Source organism: Aotus nancymaae, unplaced genomic scaffold (assembly GCF_030222135.1).
Source record: "Aotus nancymaae isolate 86718 unplaced genomic scaffold, 86718_ANA_hifiasm-v0.15.2.pri h1tg000048l, whole genome shotgun sequence".
NCBI lineage: Eukaryota > Metazoa > Chordata > Mammalia > Primates > Aotidae > Aotus > Aotus nancymaae.
In genome coordinates, this window is record NW_026988462.1 from 5,747,988 (window position 1) to 5,772,538 (window position 24,551).

Consider the following 24,551-nt stretch of genomic DNA (forward strand, 5'->3'; position numbering starts at 1 on the left):
GAGGTGCCCTTCTCTCTAAGGAACGCAGAGACTGGGGATAGTCCCCAGAGTTGAGGAAACAAAGTGCCACATAGTTGTACCAGTTATGGTGGGCGGTGGGAGTGCCCTGGGCCAGCATTGATGCGTCATGTGTTCAGTGGTTGACATCATGGGTGAGGAGACTTTCGGAAGAAGCAGAACTGAAGACAAGACTGAGAAAGTGGATCTGCCCAAGAGTAGGGAGAGATGAGGCATGGAGACCGGCAAGGCAACACACAGAATCTGACTTTGGCAGTGGATCCTAGACCAGATCAGAACAAGAACTGTAGATCAGGAGGTCAGCATGGAATCAGTGAGAAGCCTTCCATCTGCATGGCTGCCAGCTTTGTGCCAAGGGATGTCACAAACCATATGGTGAAATATGAACTGAGTGTCAGATAGTTACAAAGTTTGTGGCCATTTTGATTCATTGATTTTCATTTAATCACATCGAGTATAATATTTGCAAAGTCTGTCTTCTTACTGTTTATTGCTGTTCCAAGCACCTCCCAAAGAGGAGTAAACCAACATATTTTGTTATCTCTTTAACCCAGAAAATTATTGCATAAGGACTTGTACTCATTTAGTTTGAAACTCCAGGGCTAATGAATATATTTCCTGGATTTATTTTCTTATAAATAATGACTGATATTTCATAAATATTCATTTACCACTGGTCATTTAAAAAGTGAATTGCAGGCCAGGCATGGTGGCTCACGCCTGTAATCCCAGCACTTTGGGAGGCCAAGGTGGGTGGATCACCTGAGGTTGGGAGTTCCAGACCAGCCTGGGCAACATGGTGAAACCCCATTTCTACTAAAAATACAAAAAAATCAGCCAGGTGTGGTGGCGCATGCCTGTGATCCCAGCTACTCAGGAGGCTGAGGCAGGAGAATCGCTTGAACCCAGGAGGCGGAGGTTGCGGTGAGCCAAAATCACGCCATTGCACTCCAGCCTGGGCAATAAGAGCAAAACTCTGTCTCAAAAAAAAAGTGAATTGCAGTAAAGTTTTAATTGGTAAAGTGTAACTTGCTTGTGTGTGGAAAGGCAGCTACAGACTTAGAGACTTGAGCTTTCTAAAGTTTCATCAGTGTTAAAGGGCTTTATCATAAGGAAAGAATTGGTCCGTTTTCTGTAAAAATAAAAATGCTGTTCTCAGTATTGGTGAACCCCCCTCATCCCACCCACTTTCCCCAAAGAAAATAAAACTTTGGTGCTTAATCAGGGTTCCAGATGTCTGTATGTATTTATTTATTCAGATATTTATAGTGTTCTCTGTCAAGCAGTTTGCCCCCCTGGGTGCATTCCAGAAATGTTAAAAACATACATGGCAAAGCCACAGAGATCAAAGACCCGTGTCTTGTGAACTCTTTGCAACATTTGGGCCAGTCCCTAAAACGATTTATTTTAAAAGAAGCAAATAAGGACTCTTCCTGTCCACATCGTGCTTTAAGGAGTGTTCTGGATGGGCCTAAAGAACCCCTGCAAATTGGAGTCCCCCTCTCTTCCAAACAAGGGATGCCAGCGGAAAACCTTCCTGTGGGGCTGCATTTGACCTGCAGGCACCTCTCCCGTCTTTTGTATTTCCACATTTTATTTTTGTTTTCATTATTTCTTCCTTTAAAATATGGGAGTTAATGATTTACACCCCCACCTTGAACGTTAATTCTACCACATAAAATTTTAGACTACCCATTGAAAGTATGGGTTTCATTTTCTATATTATTCTAAAAATATGCAGTATCTACCGTCTAAATGGGAAACAGCAAGACATTTTTGTAGTGACAAATTAATGCCGCTGTGACTAATATCTCTGAAAGGGAAGTGCCTATAGTGGCTAAGGCCTGTGAGCTGGATCAGGACAAAGCAGAGATGTTGTGCTCTGAGTAAGAATGTCTCAACGCACATGGCCTTCTTGGCGAGAGCTCTGACCTGAGTGTTGTAAAGACCAGCGATCTGGCTTAGTCCATCATTGGAAAATTTTATGAAAGTGGTCCATAGACATTTTCCTACTTCCGCTGCTTGCAGATCTTCTCTTCTGGAAAATTTTATGAAAGTGGTCCATAGACATTTTCCTACTTCCGCTGCTTGCAGATCTTCTCTTCTGGCTGGGGTGGATCGGGTAGGGGATAGAGCAGGTAGATGTGTGAAGTGACAACCTTGAAAAGAACCGGGCTCTGTCTACCTTTGTGCCCACCATCTGTGATTTGCCAGAGTTCTCTGCGGAGCAAACCATGTAAAATAAAATGTTGCATGAACCTGCTACTCTATCCCCGGCCCAACTCTGGGTCTTAAGTATGTGGTGCTTTCTGCATGAATGTGGGAACCTTTTTGAGATACCAGCACTTGCTGTTGGTGGCGAGCCGCATGCACCTGGGCAGGCTGGGCGTTCGGCAGGCATGTTCCCAGGCACGCCCCAGGGACTTGTTGCATTATCAGGTGTTTGATTCTCACCCCATCCTCCCCAGCATGTTGACCACCCTTAGGCGAGAGAGTCAAAAGGAGTGCCACTCAAACTAGGAGAATTGACATGTGGCTGTGGAATTTCCTGTCTTGTCCGAGTTAGCGTGCTTTTTGTAGAGGAACCTTTTAGCTTCGATTTGAGACTGGATCTCCTTTGTGGAATTCATCAGTAATGTTTTTTTTTGAGATGGAGTCTTGCTCTGTCGCCCAGGCTGGAGTGCAGTGGCGTGATCTTGGCTCACTGTAACTTATGTCTCCTGGGTTCAAGCGATTCTCCTGCCTCAGCCTCCAGAGTAGCTGGGATTACAGGTGTGCGCCACCTCGTTCGGCTAACTTTTGTATTTTTCTAGAGACAGGGTTTTGCCATGTCGTCTAAGCTGTTCTTGAACTCCTGACCTTAGGTGATCCACTCACCTTGGCCTCTCATGTTTTCATTTAAATGACTCCTGGAATCACATTTCCTTCACTACATATTCTTAGAGCATTTTCCTTCTTTAAACTCAAGACTCACCCTTCTCCACTTCCTTTGATCCCATTATATATTTATCTTTACTTTTCATTGCTAGAAACACATCCCCTAGAAGTATAGAGAATGTATGTCACTGCTATCCTCTCTTTTTAAAAAATAATATATATTTTTTGGCATTTTCTCCTCCTTTTAGCCTTCTGTTCTTTTTTTTTTTTTTTTTGAGATGGAGTCTTGCTCTGTTGCCAGCCTGGAGTGCAGTGGTGTGATCTCAGCTCACTGCAATCTCCACCTCCTGGGTTCAAGTGATTCTCCTGCCTCAGCCTCCTGAGTAGCTGGGACTACAGGCACATACCACCACGCCTGACTAACTTTTTGTATTTTTAGTAGAGACAGGGTTTCACCATGTTGGTCAGGTTGGTCTTGAACTCCGGACCTCGTGATCCACCCACCTTGGCCTCCCAAAGTGCTGGGATTATGGGTGTGAGCCACCGCGCCTGGCTAGCCTTCTGTTTTTAGTGTGTATAAGCTCACAGAGGGCTAGGATGGTTACTGCCTCTAAAAGACCATTATTCATGTATCTGTGCATTGGTGACTGACCTAGGAACAATTAGCTTCTGATGGGCTCCTCTTGAAATTGTAGAGCATAGAAGGCTTTAGTGAATGAATATCATTGTGTTGACTTAGCTGCATCACCCAGTACGGTGGCATTTCATTCATATTCATCATTTACATCTTAATCTGAATGTGATTTGAAGATGTTAGGGCATGGACAGGAACAAGAGGGTCAAGAATATTGAATGTGTAAAATCTTTTTCAGAAAGGTCAATTGCTATGGCGTTTTCTAACGGTCACCCCATGCTTTGCAGAGTAAAGTGCTTAACCACATCCTCTTCAGGCTCCTTTGCTTCTTCTCAGCATAAGGTGGCTCTTATGTCCCTTCAGCGCCCCTCTCTGCCAGCGCAGACGGGCTCTTCCTTCTCCGTTCCTCCCCTCCAATGTCACTATTGTTCTTCACTTTGCTCTCTTTATCTATAAGGAGAGTTCTTCTTTGTTGGGGTGGGAGGGGACTCTGGTCTCCTGTTACTTTCTCATCTCTCTCACCAGTTGGTGACAGAGGGGCTGTCACAGCAGGTACTTCCTCTGTGGCCTGGGAAAACTGGGTGCTGAGTGTCCGTGTAGAACTGAACACTCTGATGGTGTCTCCAGGAATGGATGCTTGTGATGGATAGAATGGATTCTGAGAGAAGGCTGGCTGTAAAGTTGTTTTTAAAAAATGATTTTAGGGGCCAGGCGCAGTGGCTCACACCTGTAATCCCAGCAATTTGAGAGGCAGATCACTTGAGGCCAGGAGTTTGAGACCAGCCTGGCCGACATGGTGAAACCCTGTCTATACTGAAAACATAAAAATTAGCCGGACATGGGGGCGGGCACCTGTAATCCCAGCCACTCCAGAGGCTGAGGCAGGAGAATGGCTAGAACCTGGGAGGCGGAGGTTGCCATGAGCCGAGATCATGCCACTGCACTCCAGCCTGGGCGACAGAGTGAGACTCTGTCTCAAAAATAAAAAGGTTTTAAAATTCTAATAAAGTACACATAACATACAATTTGCCATCTTAATCATTTTAAGCACTCGATATAGTTTGGTGACATTAAGTACATTTGCATTGTTGTGTGGTGGTCACCATCCTCCATCTCCTGAACTTATCCATCTTCCCAGACTGAATCCCAGGATCCATTAAACACAAGCCCCCAACCACACCTTCCCTCCAGCCCCTGGCATTCACCATTCTACTTCTGTCTCTGAGTTTGACCGTTATACATACTAGACATAAGTGGAATTAAACAGCCTTTTTCCTTTTCTGACAGGCTTATTTCATTTAGTGCAATGTCCTTATGGTTCATCTATGTTGTAGTATGGCCCAGAATCTCCTCCTGAGAGAAGGAGGAGAATATAGAATAATATTGAATAATTAAAGCTGAATAATATTCCATTGTATGTTTATACAGTCAACCAGCCTCTGTATCTGTGGGTTCCACATGCTCAGATTCAAACAACTGCGAATGGAAAATATTTGGAAAAAAAATCCAATAAAAAATAATAATGCAACAACAAAAAATAATGTATAACAAATACATAAGATTTACGTTGTATTTAGGCATTATAAGTAATCTAGAAATGATTTAAAATTAAATGGGAGGGCCGGGTGTGATGGCTCACACCTGTAATCCCAGCACTTTGGAAGCCGAGATGGGCAGATCACTTGAAGCCAGGAGTTCGAGACCAGCTTGGCCAGCATGACGAAAGCCTGTCTCTACTAAAAATACAAAAATTAGCTGGCCATGGTAGTGCATGCCTGTAATTCCAGCTACTTGGGCGGCTGAGGGAGGAGAATCACTTGGACCTAGGAAGTGGAGGTTGCAGTGAGCCAAGATCACGCCACTGCACTCCAGCCTGGGCAACACAGTGGGACTCTGTCTCAAAAAGTAAACAAAATAAAAAATAAATAAAATTATATTGGAGGATGTCTGTATGTTACATGCAAATACTACACCATTGTATATAATGGACCTGAGCATTTGCACATATTGGTATTGGTGAGATTGTCAGACCCACACAGTTACAGAGGGACAACCAACTGTACCACCTTTTGTTTGTCCATTCATTTGTTATTGATCTCTTGGGTTGCTTCTGCCCTTTGACTGTTGTGCATAGTGCTGCTGTGAACATGGGTGTGCAGATATCTCTTCCAGACCCCTGCTGTCTCTTTTGTTGGGTATATATCTAGAGGTAGAATTGCTGGATCATGCAGTAATTCTGTGTTTCATAATTTGGGGACATGTCATATTGGTTTTTTTTTCATTGCACCTATACCATCTATATGATCCCCCAACTATATACAAGAATTCTGATTCCTTCACATTCCTGCCCATGCTTGTTATTTTCTGATTTTATGATAGTAGCCATGCTTCTGGGTATAAGTTAGTGACTTTCTCTATTTTCTTAAGTCAGTAAACCCTACGAGGTGGCTTTGTGTTGCTAGTTGTGAGGAGTGCCGGGTTGCCTGACATCTTTGGGCAACTTTTTTTTTTTTGGAGATAGAGTCTCGCTCTGTTGCCCAGGCTGGAGTGCAGTGGTGCAATCTCAGCTCACTGCAGCCTCTGCCTCCAGGGTTCAGGTGATTCTCCTGCCTCAGTCTCCAAATAGCTGGTATTACAGGCATGCACTACCATGTCTGTATAATTTTTTGTATATTTAGTAGAGACAAGGTTTCACCATGTTGGCCAGGCTGGTCTCAAACTCCTGACCTCAGGTGATCCGCCCAACTCCGTCTCCGCCTCCAAAAGTGCTGGGATTACAGGTGTGAGCCACCGCGCCCAGCCAGGCAACTCTTCCCTGAAAACAAGCTGCCCGTGCGATGGAGCCTGTGCAGGTTTCTTTGTTGCGCGTCTCCTCTTGTTGCCTTTCCTTGGCATGCTTCCTCTTTTTTTAATCCTACACTTGAAAATTAGATCAAACGCAAACTGTGTTTAGATTTATTTACAGTTTCTTAACTCCTTTCCTGTTTGCCTTTTGACAGGCTTGGCATAAGAAGTCTTTTTTCAAGTAGTAAATTAATTTAGGTGGCACGCACCCCACCTGAATTTTGTTACATGCTGGCAGTTTAGATAAATGGATATTATAATCTAGCACATTTCTGCCCAACACCACTGTGCAGATTTGCAAGAGCCTACAAAAGTGATAATATTCTGCCAGTTTGGGGCCTAGGAAAAGAAGAAGGAAAAAAAAACAGGGCGTATTTTCTTATTTGTATTTATAGGATGCCTGTGGGGAAGCCAGAAATGCCGTATAGCAGTTTACATGGCTAAATACACATGAAAAAAGATAAGGGACCCGAAGATGCGTCTTTGTAGACACATGGGAGAAGAGTCAGTTCAGATTGGTAATTGTCGGCTGCGTTTGGAGATACATTCTCCATCACGACCAAAGATTTTTCTTTTTCCCCGTTAAACTCCCCATTTCCTTGAAGAACACAGTCTATTTTTAATGACTTTATTGATTTGACGATTGGGTTACAATGTACTTTATTTACTGCAGAAACGTTTCATTCCTGTCAGCACTTAATGTGAATAAATCTACTTTTTGGCACCACTTTGATAGACTGTAAAACTGCTTATATTTGCAGGAAAATTTGTTTTGCCACAGTATGTTTATATACAGACTCAGTGTGACTTTTTCCCCCTAAAAATCATTTTGTATCATAGTGTAGCTGAGAAATAAATACACACATTGCAGTAATCATTGTATACTGTCAGAGCAGTAGAAAACAAAATGTGGGTTTTACGACAGGGATTGGAAAAGAGATTTAATATTCATAATTAAAGTCATTGATTTAATGCTTTATTTTTTGCTTCTGTTTTAAGGCTTAGCAGTTTTTGGTTCATAGTGTGTATATCTCTTAAAAATAGTAAATATACAGTATACCCTACATTCACTGTTACTGTCTTCTGCATATGAATTTAATATTGATTATCCAACAAGACCCAATAAAATTCAATCTTTATTTCCTACTGTTTAAGGTATGAGCAAAGTTAAAATACATTTTGCCAATATGTTTTCTGTTAAGTTTCTTTCTTTTCTTTTTTTCTGGTTTTTTTTTTTTGAGATGGAATTTCCCTCTTGTCGCCTAGGCTGGAATGCAATGGTGTGATCTTGGCTTAATGCAACCCTCCAATTCCCAGGTTCAAGTGATTCTCCTGCCTCAGCCTCTTGAGTAGCTGGGATTATTGGCGTGTGCCACCACCGTGAGTTGATTTTTGTATTTTTAGTAGAGACAGGGTTTCACCATGTTGGCCAGGCTGGTCTCAAACTCCTGACCTCAAGTGATTCGCCCGCCTTGACATCACAAAGTCCTGGGATTACAGGTGTGAGCCACTGTGCCTGGCCTGTTTTCTGTTAAGATTCTTAACTTTTTCATGAAAGCAGTGTCATACAATATTTAGCTTTGCTGTATTATAATAAATTTAGTTTGGGAAGGAAGCTGATATATAAATCGTCTTTAAAAAATTTCTTTCATGAAACATTTTTCTCCTTCTACGAATGTTTTCTGGTACATATTTTCCCTTAAATAAAATACTACCAATTTTATTTATTTACATTATAAATTTTTGTTTTACTTATTTTTCATATGATAGCAGGATAGAATATTGGCAAATTGAATATCATCAAATAGCCTACAACCTTAGTCCTGAATCCGTACTACGCCACAGGAGCATTTGGAATATCCACAACATGTCCATTGTACTTGCAATCCATCTGAAAAAATAATACATAAAGACAAACAAATGGATAATTTCCTTTAAAAATGAATGTATCAGAAATATCACTATGTTTATTGCCTTAGCTACATGTATGCTTCAATATGATTGGCAATTATCCAATAAACTTGTGCCAGGTAAAAATAAGCACCAGTCTGGGTTATTCAATTTTAATGAATATGTAAAATAATGCTTTAATAATTACACAATATTTGTTTTTTCAAATTTACTTTTGAATGCATTTAACAAACTGGCTAGGAGTCCTTCTTTAAAGAGAAGTAAATGCAATTGTTAACAGCATCTTCAGTCTAAACCCAAAGAACCCATGTTCAGCCAACTTCGTGATCTCTAATTCAGATTCGAATCTACAATGAAGTGCAAAAAGCATGCTTTTAAAAAATGACAGCGTTCGTGAAACTACGGAGGTGCTTATACTGCTAGTGTAGGCAAAACACCCAGCAATACAGAGCTAGGTCGTTTTCCTTGATTCTTTTGCCATAGGAAGAAATGAACTTCCAGGGAGGTAATGGAGTCCTTCTGAGAACCATGATTAAAAGTCTTTGGGAATTATCAGCCAAACTTAAAATGGATCTCTAGGTTTTCATGGGGAGTTGTGTTAAAAAGGGACATTTTAATTTAAAGGAACGAAGTCGATAAGGTAGGTTCAGGGAGCCAAAAATGTTGAACAGATTTTTGCTAGGTTGACAACTTGTGCGGATCAAGGGTTTTTAAAGTGGTTAATTGTCTGCTTCTAGGGAAATGGCCGCAGTTTGCCTCTCCTTTAGGGTAGAAGGAAGGTTCTGAGTCTGTGATTTTTCCCTGCTGAAAGTGAATAAATATTTTAAGTAGGTGTGGTCAGCTGTCCAGCTCTTTACTTTTTCAGCTGGGAAGAAAAGAGTGGCACAGCTATGATGTTCAGAGCTGACAAGGACTTGCAGATGCCCTGTGCCCAGGAGCAGCTGAACACATTCTCAGTCATGCAACTGAGCAGGCTGCTAAGTGATGGAGAAAAGAATATCACGCACAAAGATTTGATGTCTTTTTATGGGAGAACAAAAGAGTTTCAATTCTTTCACGTTGAGTTTAGCCTAGCCATTGTGAGGCACAGGAGGTTTAATGAATCATTGTTTAACTAGGATCCTGCCAAGTATTTGACCATTAAATAGACTCCAATGTGTATAGAGTTTTTCTCTGACAGACTCTTATTTGCCTGTGATTAATTGGCATCGAATTATTTAATTACCTCCACAGAAATCTAAGAACAGTTTGTGTTCTGATTAAGTCATTTGATGTAGGAACACGCATGGGGCTGGGGAGGTCAGCTCAGCACTCAGGACTCCCTGCTACTACCCAGGCCAACTTCTGTGGCTGCCCAGAGCTCACAGAAGATCCCTGAGGATCAAAAATTCAGACAGAATCTGGATTTTACCCTTTTCTTAGACTATAAAAAATGTTTTGGCAACTCAAACTTATAGCATAAGTTTGTAACACTTTTTTTTTTGCATGTTGAAATCCTCTGAAGTTATTGATTGGACTGTGTTAAACATGTTCAGTGACAGTGATTGAGGTTTTTCTCAGTTCACAATCGGAACACGTTAGACATTCCCATGTCTGGGGGAGAGGTCAGCCAGCAGGATGCATGGCACAGTAAGAGTAAGGTAGAAGAAAGTCAGCGATTGCACGGTCTGGTTTGGGTGTTGCTGTCCTTGGAGAATAGCACCATGAGGACTTGAGATCGCCCTGGGGGAGATAGAGTTCTGAGAGGTGGAGCCTCCAGATATAAAGGGGCACCACTTATAGTTAGCAGATGGGCAGGGTAGCAGGGGTGGAAAGAGACAGATATTAAAAGAAAGAAAATCAGGCCAGGCACAGTGGCTCACACCTATAATCCCAGCACTTTGGGAGGCTGAGGCAGGTGGATCACTTGAAGCCAAGAGTTCGAGATCAGCCTGGCCAACATGGGGAAACCTCTTCTCTAAAAATACAAAAATTAGCTGGACGTGGTGGCGCGCACCTATAATCCCAGCTACTTGGGAGGCTGAGGCCGTTTAACCTGGGAGCCAGAGGTTGCAGTGAGCCAAGATCATGCGACTGCACTCCAGCCTGGGCAACAGAGAGAGACTCTGTCTCAAATAAAATAAAATAAATTTATATCCCCCAAGCTAGCATCCATGAATATTTTCGAAAAGACGATAATTAACAGTGTTAGATGCTGCAGGGAAAGTCAAGAGCAACGAGAATGAGGGAAAAGCTGGCTCCTGGGTTTAGAAACTAAATGACTGGTGAACACCGTGGTGTGAAGAGGAGCAGGAATGGGACTGCAGAGGCTTTTGGGGCATTTGGATAGGTGAAGATGCCCCCTAAGATGAAGATGATGGTTTGACTAAGAGGTAATGTGTATTTTCAGTTTTTTATAACTGATAGCATATGTAGAATTACAAGAATTATAGTAGTATTTCTAGTTCTTCAAATTTTATCTGAATTTTTAAAGAAGAAATTCAGTGGATAATTTTTTTTCTCCTTCTTAATGGTGTACTTAAATATATATATATATATGTATGTATGTATATATTCCAACAGAAATTCAGGCATTTTTATTGAACACAGCGTAGCTAGTTTGGTGTATCATCTGTTGGCGGTTCCCAGATATTAAAATGATGAGCCGAGGATAGAACGAGCGATCAGATTTGGGTGTTGGTTGGTCTGTTTCCAGCACACCTTTGGGTGCTTTACATAGGGTGGGTAGTGGGAGGGCCCATTGTCTTCAAGTTCAGTCACGTTCTCACACCAAATGTTTTGCTGTCCTATTTTTGAGTATTACATTTACTTGTATGTAGATCAGAGATAGAGCCGATTTTGTCCACTGAATGATAATTTCCATTCAAGGTAATTGAGTTATTGAATCTGATATTTGCCTTTGTGGAAGTGGAAATTCCTTGTCTAGGTGAGTGCTTTATAAATAGGCGTTGCTGCTACCCTCTCTGTGGGAACACATTCTTGGAGACTGCTGGATATTTCTAGGCCCTTGTTTTTACCCCTCCATTACTCATTCTTTTGGCGATATTCCATGAGCATTTAGCCGAGAACAATAGTGACGGGATACTGGACCAGTAAAAAGTCTGTCTTAGGGATTAAAGTGGTGCATTCCTGTAGCAGAAGAGGTTAAGAGATTGGCGGTTTTCTTATTCTCTTAGAATCAGAGGTTCTTAACGAAAGCTCTGCTGTCTTGTGGTTCCTGGTTTAGGAATCCCCTGAAATCGTATGCAAACTGCACATGTGTGCATTTCCAAGCAAAAACACCCTGTGGCATTTGTTGGCCATGCAGTGATGGAGAGCAGCCGTCCTCGAAATCCTGCTGTTGTTGTCCAGGGGTCTGTACCTCCCTGATGCTATATGAGGTTGGGCCAGGTTCACTCCTCCCTGGTGTATCCTTGAGATCCATGGGTAACAAGTAACAAAGAAAATGGCCTGGTCTGTCTTCTTAACTTTTTCTTTTTAACGCTTAGCAAATGTAAAATAATGATCACTTTCTGTAGCAAAGCATGCATAGCTGCTGTAGCAAAATGGTTTCCCGAGGCAGTTTATCAGGTGTTTTCAACGGCTTCAAGGATAATCCCCTACAATACTTCCTAGCAATGAGTGATTTGGCTTTGCCCTGGGTCATACGATGTGTTAAGGCCTGGAATGAGGTGGAACTGGAGCCCCTGGACTTTCCTAATCAATTCTGCCTTTTATTAGATGGCGTGTCCTCATTCATTCATTCACTTACTTGTTACAAGTTACGGCCTTCTGTAACTTGCGTAATTTAATCTTGAGGTGGAGTTGTTTTAAATGTTTTACTTTAATTATGATTAGCCAAGAGAGAATTCCTGAAACTCTTCTAAGCGGGAGTGATAGTCAAGGTGTTGACCATCCAGTACGGCAGGCAGTAGCCAATCAGAAGGGGCCTGGGCTGTCAGCGGCTGCTTTGGCCATCATCATTTGTGTCAGCCCTGCCTGGAAATTTATTGGTTCACTTTTATTAGTAGTCATTTAGTAGAACTTGCAAATGTGTCCAGTAAAGTAGCTTGATGTCATGGAGGTGTTGACATGAGCACCCATTTCTGAACCTCCGGGAGCTGGGTGTGAGTCGCAGCCTGGGCGCCTGACAGCTGGGCATCCTGGAATGAATTACTTACTGCCTCTAAGCCTCCACTGTGTCTTCTGTAAAATGGCAGCAGTATCTGTGTCATAGTTTTGAGATGATGTATACCCTGTGCCAAACACGGTTTCCGACACTAATTTACTGCTCTGTGGGGTGTGCTTCAAACACAGAGTTGAGTTCAATCTTCCAGGTTTGTGTGCCTAATTTGGTTCCTTAAGAAAATAGTCTGGATTAGGATGTAACTTTATATTATTGTTATCATTTTGAGATCAAGTCTAACTCTGTCACCCATGCTGGAGTGCAGCAGCGCGATCTAGGCTCACTGCAACTTCCACCTCAGGTGTTCAGGCAGTTCTTCCTCAGCCTCCTGAGTAGCTGGGACTACAGGCACACACCACCATGCCTGGCCTTCTTCTCTCTCTCTCTCTTTTTTTTTTTTTTTTCGCATTTTTAGTAGAGATGGGGTTTTGCCATGTTGGCCAGGCTGGTCTCAAATTCCTGACCTCAGATGATCCTCCTGCCTCTACTTCCCAAAGTGCTGGGATTACAGGCATGAGCCACTGTGCCCAGCCCCTTTTCTTTGAGACAGAGTCCCACTCTGTCACCAGGCTGGGGTGCTATGGCACAATCTCGGCTCACTGCAACCTCCGACTCCTTGGTTCCAGCGATTCCCCTGCCTCAGCCTCCTGAGTAGTTGGGATTACAGGCATGCGCCACCACACCCAGCTAATTTTTGTATTTTTAGTAAAGATGGGTTTTTACTATGTTGGCCAGGATGGTATCCATCTCCTGACTTCGTGATCCGCCCACCTTGGCCTCCCAAAGTGCTGGCTGGGATTACTGAGGTATGAGCCACAGCTCCTGGCCTTTTTTTTTTTTTTTTTTAAAGAAAGAGGGTCTTTTTTGTTCTTTTGCCCAGGCTGGGGTGCAGTGGTGAGATCATAGCTTACTGCATCCTCAAACTCCTGGTCTCAAGCAGTCCTCTTCCCTTGGTTTCCCCAAGTACTGGGATTACAGGCTTGAGCCACCATGCTTGGCATCAGTGGATGACATCTCCAATCATGAGTGAATGAACCAAGATGACCCTAAGGAAAAAAATCTTGTCCAGCTCCCTGCTCTCAGTGAGGAAGGCACTGGGATAAGTTCGTGTGGGGTCCGTCTGTGCACACAGAGGCAGAAGCCAAGTGGCTCTCCTTGGCCATCTTCTGCAGACCTCTTTCTCCAGCCAAAGTCAAATGGGTAAAACATCCATCTCTCCTAACTGCACGTGTGCCCTTCCTAAATGCTTCCTCATTACAAACATGGCTTTGAAGAGCCATGAGTACAGGGAATTTTCAGCAGAGGCCTTTCCGCTCCCATTCCACACCCAAGTCGTCTCCTATCTTAGCACACCTTAGGTCATGCTCTTCCCATCAGCTAGGCAAATATTTGTCATCCTTTTGTTCTTTCCCACCTCTCAGTCCTGGTGGATGTCATTCCTTCCACCTGATCAAAGTCTGCATTCTTCATCAACACATCCTCGGCCCTCTTTCCAAATTCTCAGGCCCTGTTCCCACTAGGGCTGACCCTGCCTCACCCGGGTAACTCCCACCAGCTGGTGATGCCCCCCTGCTGTCGTGCCTTCCTGATTGCCGCCTGCCTTGGGCGTGGTCCATGCTTTCTTATTTCTGCCACCTGTGTGTGTGCTCGAGTCGGGTCGTGTCGCTCTACGTGCTGTGCTCACTTACATGTATTGATTAACCTGCTACTAGTGTGATCATAAGACACTCAGAGAGGGCCGGGTGCATTGGCTCACACCTGTAATCCCAGCACTTTGGGAGGCCAAGGTGGGTGGATCACCTGAGGTCAGGAGTTTGAGACCAGCCCAGCCAACATGGTGAAACCCCGTGTCTACTAAAAATGCAAAAATTAGCTGGGCGTGGCAGTGTGTGTCTGTAGTTCCAGCTACCTCCTAAGAGACTGAGGCAGGAGTATAGCTGAAACCTGGGAGGTGGAGGTTGCCGTGAGCTGAGATCTCGCTAGTGTGCTTCAGCTTGGGTGAAAGAGTGAGAATTTGTCTCAAAAAAAAAACAAAAAAAAACTCCAGAGAGACATCAAACGAACATCAATTTAAAGTCATGAGACAAGTAACATTTTAATTCCAGTGAGCAGGTTCTGATGAGTGATTATAGGTGTTTTACCTGATGGGTGAGCAGGAGGGAAGGAATGAGTGCAAAGTAAGAGATTATTGATACCTGGAGAAAGGAAAACTCGAAGCTGGATGTAGATAACAGATGATGAGGTTGCCTTTTGCCTTGAAGCCATTTGGGTTTTTCTGAGTCATTTAGTGAAGACAGTCTCACCTAACACCTTCCAGTTGGGGGTCAATCGAATGGGAAGGATCTGATTAGAAAAGGAAAGAACACATACCTACATCTGAAACTCATTTTCTCCAATTTGTCATGTCAGGTAATAAAACCTGGAAACTACTTTTTCAAAGATATGTTGTAATTCTATGAAAAGGCAAAAAACAACTACACTTTGAAAATACAACATAACTATTCTAGAGAGGCATTCCTTCACATCATTATAGGGTAACTATAATCCCTAGTTGATTTACTGCAGTCCTGATGCTAGCTTAATTCCTAGGAGATACAAAATTCTCAGAATATCAGGTGTCCGCCCTGCCCCAGGGACCACTCTCCCACTGCATCCGGGAGCCTGTCTGTGGCTTTTCCCATCAAATGGCTTTTCCCTGCCTTTATCCCACAGCTGCTACTGGAGCGAGCACAAGTCGTGTCCAGGACCTGCTACCTGGAACCACAGTTCTGTCTGTCTTTGGACTGTAAGCGTTCAGGTGGGGCAGGAAGAGTCAAGACAAGCAACTATAGGTGCTTTATCCCACATTTGCTGTGACAAGCAACAAGTGATCATTGAGAGTCTTTGTATGGGAGGGTTTGTCTATAGTTTTCTTCCACAGCACATTGCTGAGTTCACTCTTCTAGACTTGTGTGCCAAATTTGGTGCCTTAAGAAAGTGGCTGGCTGGCCATGGTGGCTCACGTCTATAACCCCAGCACTCTGGGAGGCCGAGGCAGGTGGATCACCTGAGTTCGGAAATTCGAGACCAGCGTGACCAGCATGGAGAAACCCCGTGTGTACTAAAAATACAAAATTAGCTGGGCGTGGTGGCGCATGCCTGTAATCCTAGCTACTCGGGAGGCTCAGGCAGGAGAATTGCTTGAACCCAGGAGGTGGAGACTGCAGTGAAATGGGGCAACAAGAGTGAAAAAGAAAGAAACGAAGAAATGTAAGAAAGGGAGGGAGGGAGGGAAGAAAAAGAAAAGCAAGGAAGGCAGGCAGGAAGGAAGGAGAACATGGTCTGGGTTAGTGTGCACCTTTTATTTTATTTTATTTGTTTTAAGGGAGAGGGTCCTGCTTGCTCTTGCCCAGGCTGGAGTGCAAAGGTGCTATCACAGCTCACTGCAGACTCAAACTCCTGAGCTCAAGCAAGCCTCTTGCCTTGGCTCCCCAAAGCACTGGGATTACAGGCACGAGCCACTGAACTTGGCCAGATGCACCCTTTTAAGTCTACCATGTAAATAAAATATCTCTTACATAACTTTACCTTTATGGTCTGGGAGGAGTTCCTAGCTTCAGAGGAATTAAATAAGGCGAGGCCATGGCTAGGCCAGAACTTTTCCTCCACTTCTGATTACCTGTGAGATCCTGATTATCTCTGCCTGCGATCTGTTTCCTGTCCTGTCTGTTCTGCTGTGCTTCTTACCTGTTCTCCTTGCCTGCTCTCCACCCATCCTGTGGTCTGTGTCTCCTCCATGTCCTTCCATCCCTTGTCCCTTCTCTGTCAGGTTCCCTCCTCACCCTGAACCCCAACCCAGCACCTAGGGTCCACCATCGCCTCTCCTGCTCTCTTCCTTTTCTGAAATGTTGGGCTTCTTTGCTTTCTGTGATGCTTTCATGCTGTCTTATCAGCTTCTGTTGCTGTACCCAAACTCAGTCTGTAACTGTGTATTTCAAATGCCCTTTGAAGGAACACAAACAAATAAATCGGCTCAACAGCAGTGCAAAGACACAAGGGTGACATGCCAGAAAGACTGAATACAATAATCAAGCATTGCAACTAGGGCCTTGAAATTTGAAAACAGTCCATTTAATATTTGTAGCGGAAGGGCTTGCACTACATTGCACTCCATCCTGGGCAAGAGCAAGCAGGACCCTCTCCTTTAAAAAAATAAAATAAAACCAATATATACACTAAGCATTGGTCTAGGCACTGGGGAAAGTGCGTGGGACAAAGCAGACAGCAATCCCCTGTGTAAAGATTGCCGGTGCTCCCATTTAATGCGTGTGAGTAGAAAGGAGCCAGCTGTTCTTTAACTTCTGGAAGTATAGAAGGGACGTGAAAAGGGCAATAGTTGTATACCTGAATATGACAAGGTTATCTTATAGGTTATTGACACAGAAGGAAGAATTTCATTTTAAAAAAGTTTTTTTTTTTTTTTTTTGATATGGAGTCTCACTCTGTTGCCTAGGCTGGAGAGCAATGGTGTGATCTTGGCTCACTGCAACCTCTGCCTTCTGGGTTGAAGCAATTCTCTGCCTCAGCCTCCTGAGTAGCTGGGATTGCAGGTGGCTACAAAATTAGCCACCAGACCCAGCTAATTTTTTGTATTTTAGTAGAGATGAGGTCTTACTGTGTTGCTCAGGCTGGTCTTGAACTCCTGGGCTCAAGCTATCTTCCCAACTCTGCCTCCGGAAGTGCTGGGATTATAGGTGTAAGCCCCATACCTGGCCTATCCTTTAAAAAAAATATTTGAATACTGCTTTCAACTTCTTAAAAACCGAACCATACTACTTGGAATGTTTCTGAATATTGCCTATGTTAAAATGTTAACTTTTCCATTTAAGAAACAATTCATGTTTTAATTATGTCTTTAATTTTTTAACTTATATTTTCCTTGATCCGGTATTGATTCATTGTGGTAAGAAAAAACAAGAAAGACTACAAAATCCACAAGAACCTGTAGGAAAAATACTCATCTAATTTTAATGTTTCTTAAGTACAGCTGATAAAATAATAGCTGATCTCTCGCCCTTCCTAGCATGGTCTGGCAAACAGCAGAAGGGGCCCCCTGCCCTGGGAGCTGGTTGGAAATGAGGCTCCAGCTCCTCCCCAGGGCCACTGCATCAGGACCTGCATTAGAACACGCGAGCTTCCTCCTCGGTGGCATGCTGCAGAACCTGTGGGTCATAGTCATCATCACACCTTTTTGTTTTTGGTTTTTTAGCAGCCGTGAAAAAGTACCTGGCATTGTGCCTGGCATTTTTTTTTTTTTTTTTTTTTTTAACAGGCATGAGCCCGTTAATCCCCAGGACAATCCTCTAAAGGACGTGTTATTAGAGGCTCAGAACAGTTGTCACTGGGCCTGCCAAAGGTGTCACTAAGTGATGCTTTCTGGAGTCTGCTTGTCCTAAGCCTGAGATGGGAAAATTGCGGTGCAGCTCCAGCTTGCACACCCTGTGCTTCTTGGCCAGCTGGGCACCTTGGGAGCACTGCAGAGGCTGCATTAGCCCTGGCAGCTTTGTCCCCAGCCTCTGACCACTCGTGTGCACTTACAGCCTGGTATGAAGGCCCCAGGACAAGGTCAATTGTGACAAACCCTAAACCATAGGAGGCTGCACATCTCATCTGTAAGCAGGGCTTCCAGAAGCACTGATGAGAAAAGAAGTTCAGAGGCCTAGACACACATACTTCTCAGGGGTCGCCTACATCCACATAGGCTGTGTGTGTATAACTTCCATTTTTTTGTTTTCATTTCTGAGACGGAGTCTTGCTCTGTTGCCCAGGCTGGAGTGCAGTGGCACAATCTCTGCTCACCAAAACCTCCACCTCCTGGGTTCAAGTGATTCTCCTGCCTCAGCCTCCCTAGCTGGAATTACAGGTACGTGACACCACGCCCAGCTAATTATTTGTATTTTTAGTTGATATGGGGTTCCACCACATTGGCCAGGCTGGTCTCGAACTCCTGACCTCGTGATCCACCTGCCTAGGCCTCCCAAAGTGCTGGGATGACAGGCGTGAGCCACCGTGCCCAGTCAACTTCCATGTTTTTGAAGGAAATCATTTGAAAGAATAGGTATTTATTAGAAACCAGTTTTAATCTGTTTGTGACACCTTTATGACATACTATTTTCTTGGATTCTACCTGACAGGGGAAATAAAGTCGATGCTAAGCATCAATCTTCAATCATTAAATAATATTTCTGTTTTCTTGCATAATTTCCTCTTGTGTTCTTAGATATGAATAAGCCTGTTTTTGTCACACTTTTTGCACATCTGAAAATGACACCTTGTTTGCCAGTAGTAAACTCACAGCTTGGAAAATGATAGGATCTCAGGTTTCCCCAGAAATGTGAGGTGCAATCAACCAGGCTGGGGAAAAAAAAATACAGAGGTTACAATTACATTTATATAAAAATACACCACTTAGCAAAAGAAATTCTGATAAATAAAGCAGAGTTAGTGAAATGATTAGGATCAATTTATGTACATTCATCTACCTACTTTGCATTTGGATTGGAGTCCTCGATTGGGTCTTAAAAGGAGGAAACATTCTAGAACTCACCAACCCTTTTTGATACAGTCACAAGATTTTTTTCTCCTTAATTCTTTTAAAATCAGGGTCACATTTCAACTCCCTGCCCACTGCTGTTTGATGATATTTTTGTTTCTCTTTAGGTATCATCCTATTTTCTTTTCCTTAACCGCTGACATTGGCTTATTTCATATGAATGCGTAATATATTAAATACATATGCATTTTAAATATTGTTTTGATTTGTTTGCGAATTGTTTCTCTTAAAGGGTCTATCTGGGGAAATGAGTAATTTTTCATATCCTGTTCTTGCAGGAAGAATTTTAAATCGTTTCTCCAAAGACATTGGACACTTGGATGATTTGCTGCCGCTGACATTTTTAGATTTTATCCAGGTAACGTTGAGAGTAATGTTAGGTTCTCAAATGGAAACCCGAAGTTCCTATTTTTTCAAGCCCCTTTCATGGGGGGTGGGGGTGGGGCGCTATTTGTAATGTTAACTTAATAAAAGGCCATGTTTGTAAAAGAAAGGTGCGGTTATAATTCAGAGGCTAAGGTGGCGTGAGTAATACCTCGTGTGTGGGAGTGGCTATACAGTCGTGTCAGGGTTAGTTTGAAGTAGCTTCATGCTTGGTAAGTGGCTCTCTATCTGCCTCTAGGTATCTGGCGTGGATTTTGCTTTACTGTGAACACATTTCATAATATAGAAACAATCACCTCTCACGGAAAGATAGCCTAGATTAACTAAATTATGCATTGTATTACCACAAAGGGCAAATACTTAGAGCACTTTTTTTTTTGGATAAAACCAGGTGTGGTTACTTACAAAGAAAAGATTAGTAATAATAAGGTGAAAATAATACTTTATTAACAAGGACAATAGAGAGCAGTTATTGCAGATAGAAAGCCTTTAAAGGCAAGGATATCTAAGCCAATTTGAGTACAGGATCAAAGTCAACTCAGAAAATGTCTTTTTTGTTTTCACACGTTGATTGCTCTAAGTCTTAAGCTGTCTTTGAAAAAAAAACAACAATCCCACAGAAATACCTTCTGTAAAGCATTTCTTTTGTTTGTGAACTTGAGGCTCTAAAGAATAATGTTGGGTCATCTCATCTCTCATCTCCTTATTCAGTACTGTTGCTCATGTGGTTTGGTTTTATTTTGTTTTTTCCTGTTTAATTCTGTCTACTTGTCGGTGGTTCAAACTGGGGTACCTTTTTTTCCCAAGTATTTATTTTGGAAATGCATCTATTAAAAGCTATACATATTCCAAAATCTCGGCTGCTGTTGCTAACACTTTATGAAACTTGAATCTCTTTGACTTTTTATAAGTGCCAACTTAACAGTAGTTCTAGTCATTCGCTGAATTTAAGGCCAGTAAGTAGAAATACTACAGTTGGGGTCTGCAATTTTGGCTTGATTCTGTGGTCCCTCTAACCCCTCTTTTTTTTCTCAATGCTCAGATGCTTCAGATCTCCTCTGGAGCCACTGTTATAAAAGGAACCAAAATTACTTAATTTGGAAAATTAGCTATGTCAGAAAAATCAGTCATAGGCTTGAAATGCTTACAGGAATTTCCTGTTCCTTACACAGCAAGGCAGCAAATGAACAAACGGCATAGCCCATGGGCGAATGCATCCACTGTTTACCGAGGTGAAGTAAGCTGAGACTCACTGGTGGAGTATCAAAGAAGGACCTCTGATTTTGTTTCTTTTGCAAACTTATTTTTAAAATGTGCCCTGCTGGGTTTAGCTATATTATTTCTCCCCCAGAAGCAGTCACTAAAACAGTTGCACGGTTTTCATAGAATGCAGATGACCGTACACGTTTTGACAGTGATTGTTAATTACTTCGAGAATATTTTGTGAAAGGTTCTATTTCTTTGCAACTGCAAGCTAGGCAAAGATCGAGTTTCCAAAGCTGGCTGGCCCACTATGTGCTTAACAGAGTGAGCTGTCATAATTAGAATTCCTCCTGTGTTGTGCCTCACATATGGAGGAAGAGGGATGGATGCTACTTGATGTCAATATAAAACATTTCTTAGCAGTGTGAGGAGGGAAAATTCTAGTCTCGTTGTACTTCTGTTTAACCAGAGAGACAAGGGCGTCTTTTATTATCCACTTACATCATCTTGGTAAACTTAACATTGTGGAATACTACTGGCCCCAATTAGCTGATTTCTTGAATCTACAGCAAAGGTTAAATCCTAATGTTATTGTCTCCAAGAAAGGAGTTTTATCTAAGGGATAACTCAGTTATCATTTATGATAAAGATCTGTTGTTACTTGTTTTGTTTGCAGGTGTCTTTAATAAGGCTTCCCATAATCCTTTCAGGAAGAAATATTTTCTCCTTTTAAAAATAGTATTAGCTAAATATAAAAGCTCTGATCCCTGCCATTGTTGTTGATTCTTTGAGGGACATTTCCCAACATTCATTGTTTAAATGGTTGTCAGGAGGAATCAAGTGAAACGTGGTAAACAATGCAGTAACTGGTTCATCTTACTTTGTGTGCGGAGCCTTTCTCTCGGGGATTTGCATTCGATGAGTGGGCTTTTGACTGAGGTATCGCCAGGATCATTTTGAAGTATTTGGGCCTGTTGCTATATTAGGAAGTGAAAATTTTTATTAAAGCCACACACCAAAAAAAAAAAAAAAAAAAAAAAAAAAAGCATTTGACCTGCCCTCAAATAAAGGCCAACAAAAATCTAAATGTAAATTGATTTTTTTTTTTTTAAGTTGCCTAGGTCTCTGTAAGGATGAAAACAAGCCAGTGGTGTTCTGGGACTCTTAATGGAATCATGTAAACTTAAAATAAACACTATTATGGTAAGCACATAGAATGAAAACTAATTTTCCAAATCAAATACATTATATTCAATTCATTTTCCCCAATCAACCAAATGTTTAAAACCTGTTAGTTATAACAGCAATCTTCTGGAAATTAATTAGAAGCCTATTAGCTCTGCTAGCTGAGCCGAATGAAGGGGGTTGCTTGGTACATTCCTAAGTAGTCTCCTGAATTAAAGCAAAGCAAGGTCAAAATGACAGTTAGCTTTGTTCACCTCAAGGCTTTGCTTACAGTCGTTGATCTTTTCGGGGGGAAGGAAGGAGGTGTTTTGTTTTCCAAAGGAAATTTTGTCTACTTTGATTCAGTTCTATGGTACATTTTAAAAATTTATTTCCAGTACCAGGCAGGTGCACTATACAGGAAGCATGATGTTATCTATGCTAATAGTAGCTCTTTCCATGGCATGGGCATCTGAAATGGAATTGACTTTCAGGCCTCTTGTCTAGCACATCACTTCTTCTACAGGGTTTATTTAGCCCCTTTCAAACTTCAGATTGTAGGAAATTTCCTGGATTACTTTGTGTTTAACGTCATTAGCAAAACATGCTGCTGACATCGGGCCCCTGGGTTTTTATGGGTCTCACCAGATTCTATGGGTAATAATCACAGTGACTAGTAGGTCCTCCTAAGCCCAGAGAAACTCACAGAAACTGGGGCCTTCTCAATCCAGCAGCTGAGATTTACTGAAACAATTGAGTTTAAAAAGACTGGGAATTTCTTTGCCAAGATGTTACCCTTGGTGTTATCTAGCTGACTGATTTACAAGGCAACTAAGTATCATCAGTACCAACTACAGATGGTATTCTTGAGCCAGAAAGAGCTTTGGCAGGATGTATAGTAACAAATAGAATGAAGATCAAAATCCACAGAAAAGTTAGGTATCTTCATGAAGAGGGAGTTGAAACTTGGCACTTATCACAAGGTTCAGACTAACACTGCTGAGTTGGTATTCTTACTAAAGCTGAGATTTAAAATCAAATAGCTATAGAAATAATGTAGTTGCATTTATCCATGTGACTTTTTTTTTTTTTTTTTTTTTTGAGACGGTCTGGCTCTGTTACCCAGGCTGGAGAGCAATGGTGCCATCTCAGCTCACTACAACCTTCACCTCCCAGGTTCAAACGATTCTCATGCCTCAGCCTCCAAAGTAACTGGGATTACAGATCACCACCACCACTCCTGGCAAATTTTTGTATTTTTAGTAGAGACAGTGTTCTGCTATGTTGCTCAGGCTGGTCTCGAACTCCAAACCTCAGGTGATCCACCCACCTCAGCCTCCCAAAGTGGTGGGATTACAGTCATAAGCCACCATGCCCAGCCTCATGTGACCTTTTTAATCCAGGGCATTCATGTTTGATTATGTTTTCTGTATGATGGTGATCGTTTTATTGGTTTTGTAAGTAGGAGGCTGGAACTGTGGATCATTGGGTCAGAACTGAACTGTTTCCAGTTGAGTTTGCCGAAGACTGGAGTTTGCCGAAGACTGGCAAATCTGAGAGTAGAGCCCTCTGCTTGTGGCTTGATGTCTAGAATGCAGGCTCTATAGAAGCAAATTTGAAACCACGCACAGATTTTATTACTCCCCTGATGAAATTGCTTTGATAAGGAAATTCTGGTTTGCATGTGACCAGATTTGCCGGCTAGCTAGAGGCAATTAACCTAACTTTGATTTTGGGACTTCAACAAAAGATTTGTATTTGAGTTTTCATTTGTTTGTTTTTTATATAGTTAGCTATTGGCATTCATTGCAAATAGGGAACAGTGACACCAATCATTTAAAAGCAGGTTTCATTTGCTGTCCTTTATTAAGGGAAGAAACCCAGAGGGACAGCGAGGGTAATGTGTCTCTGGGACTTTGGAACCCAAAGTGGCTCAGGTATGCAACAGTAGTGAATAAAGCAAGATAAGGTTTTTGATTAGGCCTTTTGGAAGGAAAGTCAGAATTAAGGGAGGTTTTTGAATATATCGTAAGATATAAATATATCACTAGAAATAAACAACTTAAAGAATAGAAATGAACAGTCTGCAAGTTACCTCAGGGTTGCCATGGGCTAATCAGATAATTTAGCCAAGGCTGGCAGTGCACATCTGGCTTATAAAGGGTTGTTCAAACATGTTTTTCTTGTTTGCTTTTTCAAAAATGGTAACAGCTTTGAACAGCAACAATATTTCTAAAGCCAAGTCGTTTATGAACATAGAATGGCTCTTCACAGGTTAACACTGAATATCTTGTTTTCATAAAGAATTGAAATACAACTAGCATAAAGATCTTCATCTAGTACTCATGTTCTTTGAATAGGAATTTGGCATTTAAAACAGTATATTTGCATAAACCAACAAACAAAAACACAGAGGTGATAGTTAACATTCACATTTTAAAGTGCTTGATTACTTTCTTTTTTTTTTTTTCTATTTTTTCTTTTGAGACAGGGTCTCACTCTGTCACCCAGGATGGAGTGCAGTGGTGCAATCTCAGCTCACTGCAGCCTCCACCTCCCGGGTTGAAGCAATTCTCATGCCTCAGCCTCTCGAGTAGCTGGGACTACAGGTGTGCACCACCACGCCCAGCTAATTTTTGTATTTTTTTGTAGAGACGGGGTTTCACCATTTTGCCTAGGCTGGTCTCGAACTTCTCACCTCAAGTGATCCTCCTGCCTCACTCTCCCAAAGTGCTGGGATTACAGACGTGAGCCGCTGT

At 42.2% G+C, this 24,551-nt stretch overlaps 1 protein-coding gene across 3 annotated transcripts in view; it reads left to right on the plus strand.

Annotated features, from left to right (window-relative positions):
• The window catches only part of ABCC4 (ATP binding cassette subfamily C member 4 (PEL blood group)), a 280,167-nt gene that overhangs the window by 166,436 nt on the left and 89,180 nt on the right, over window positions 1–24,551 (plus strand). For 2 of the 3 annotated variants that reach the window (XM_021667906.2, XM_064362233.1), the window contains one exon: window positions 19,320–19,399. In XM_021667906.2, coding sequence (XP_021523581.1) covers window positions 19,320–19,399 — 80 coding nt within the window. Of the gene's footprint in view, window positions 1–19,319; window positions 19,400–21,741; window positions 21,831–24,551 lie in introns of those variants that run through there. The other variant, XM_021667907.2, reaches the window with a different exon arrangement.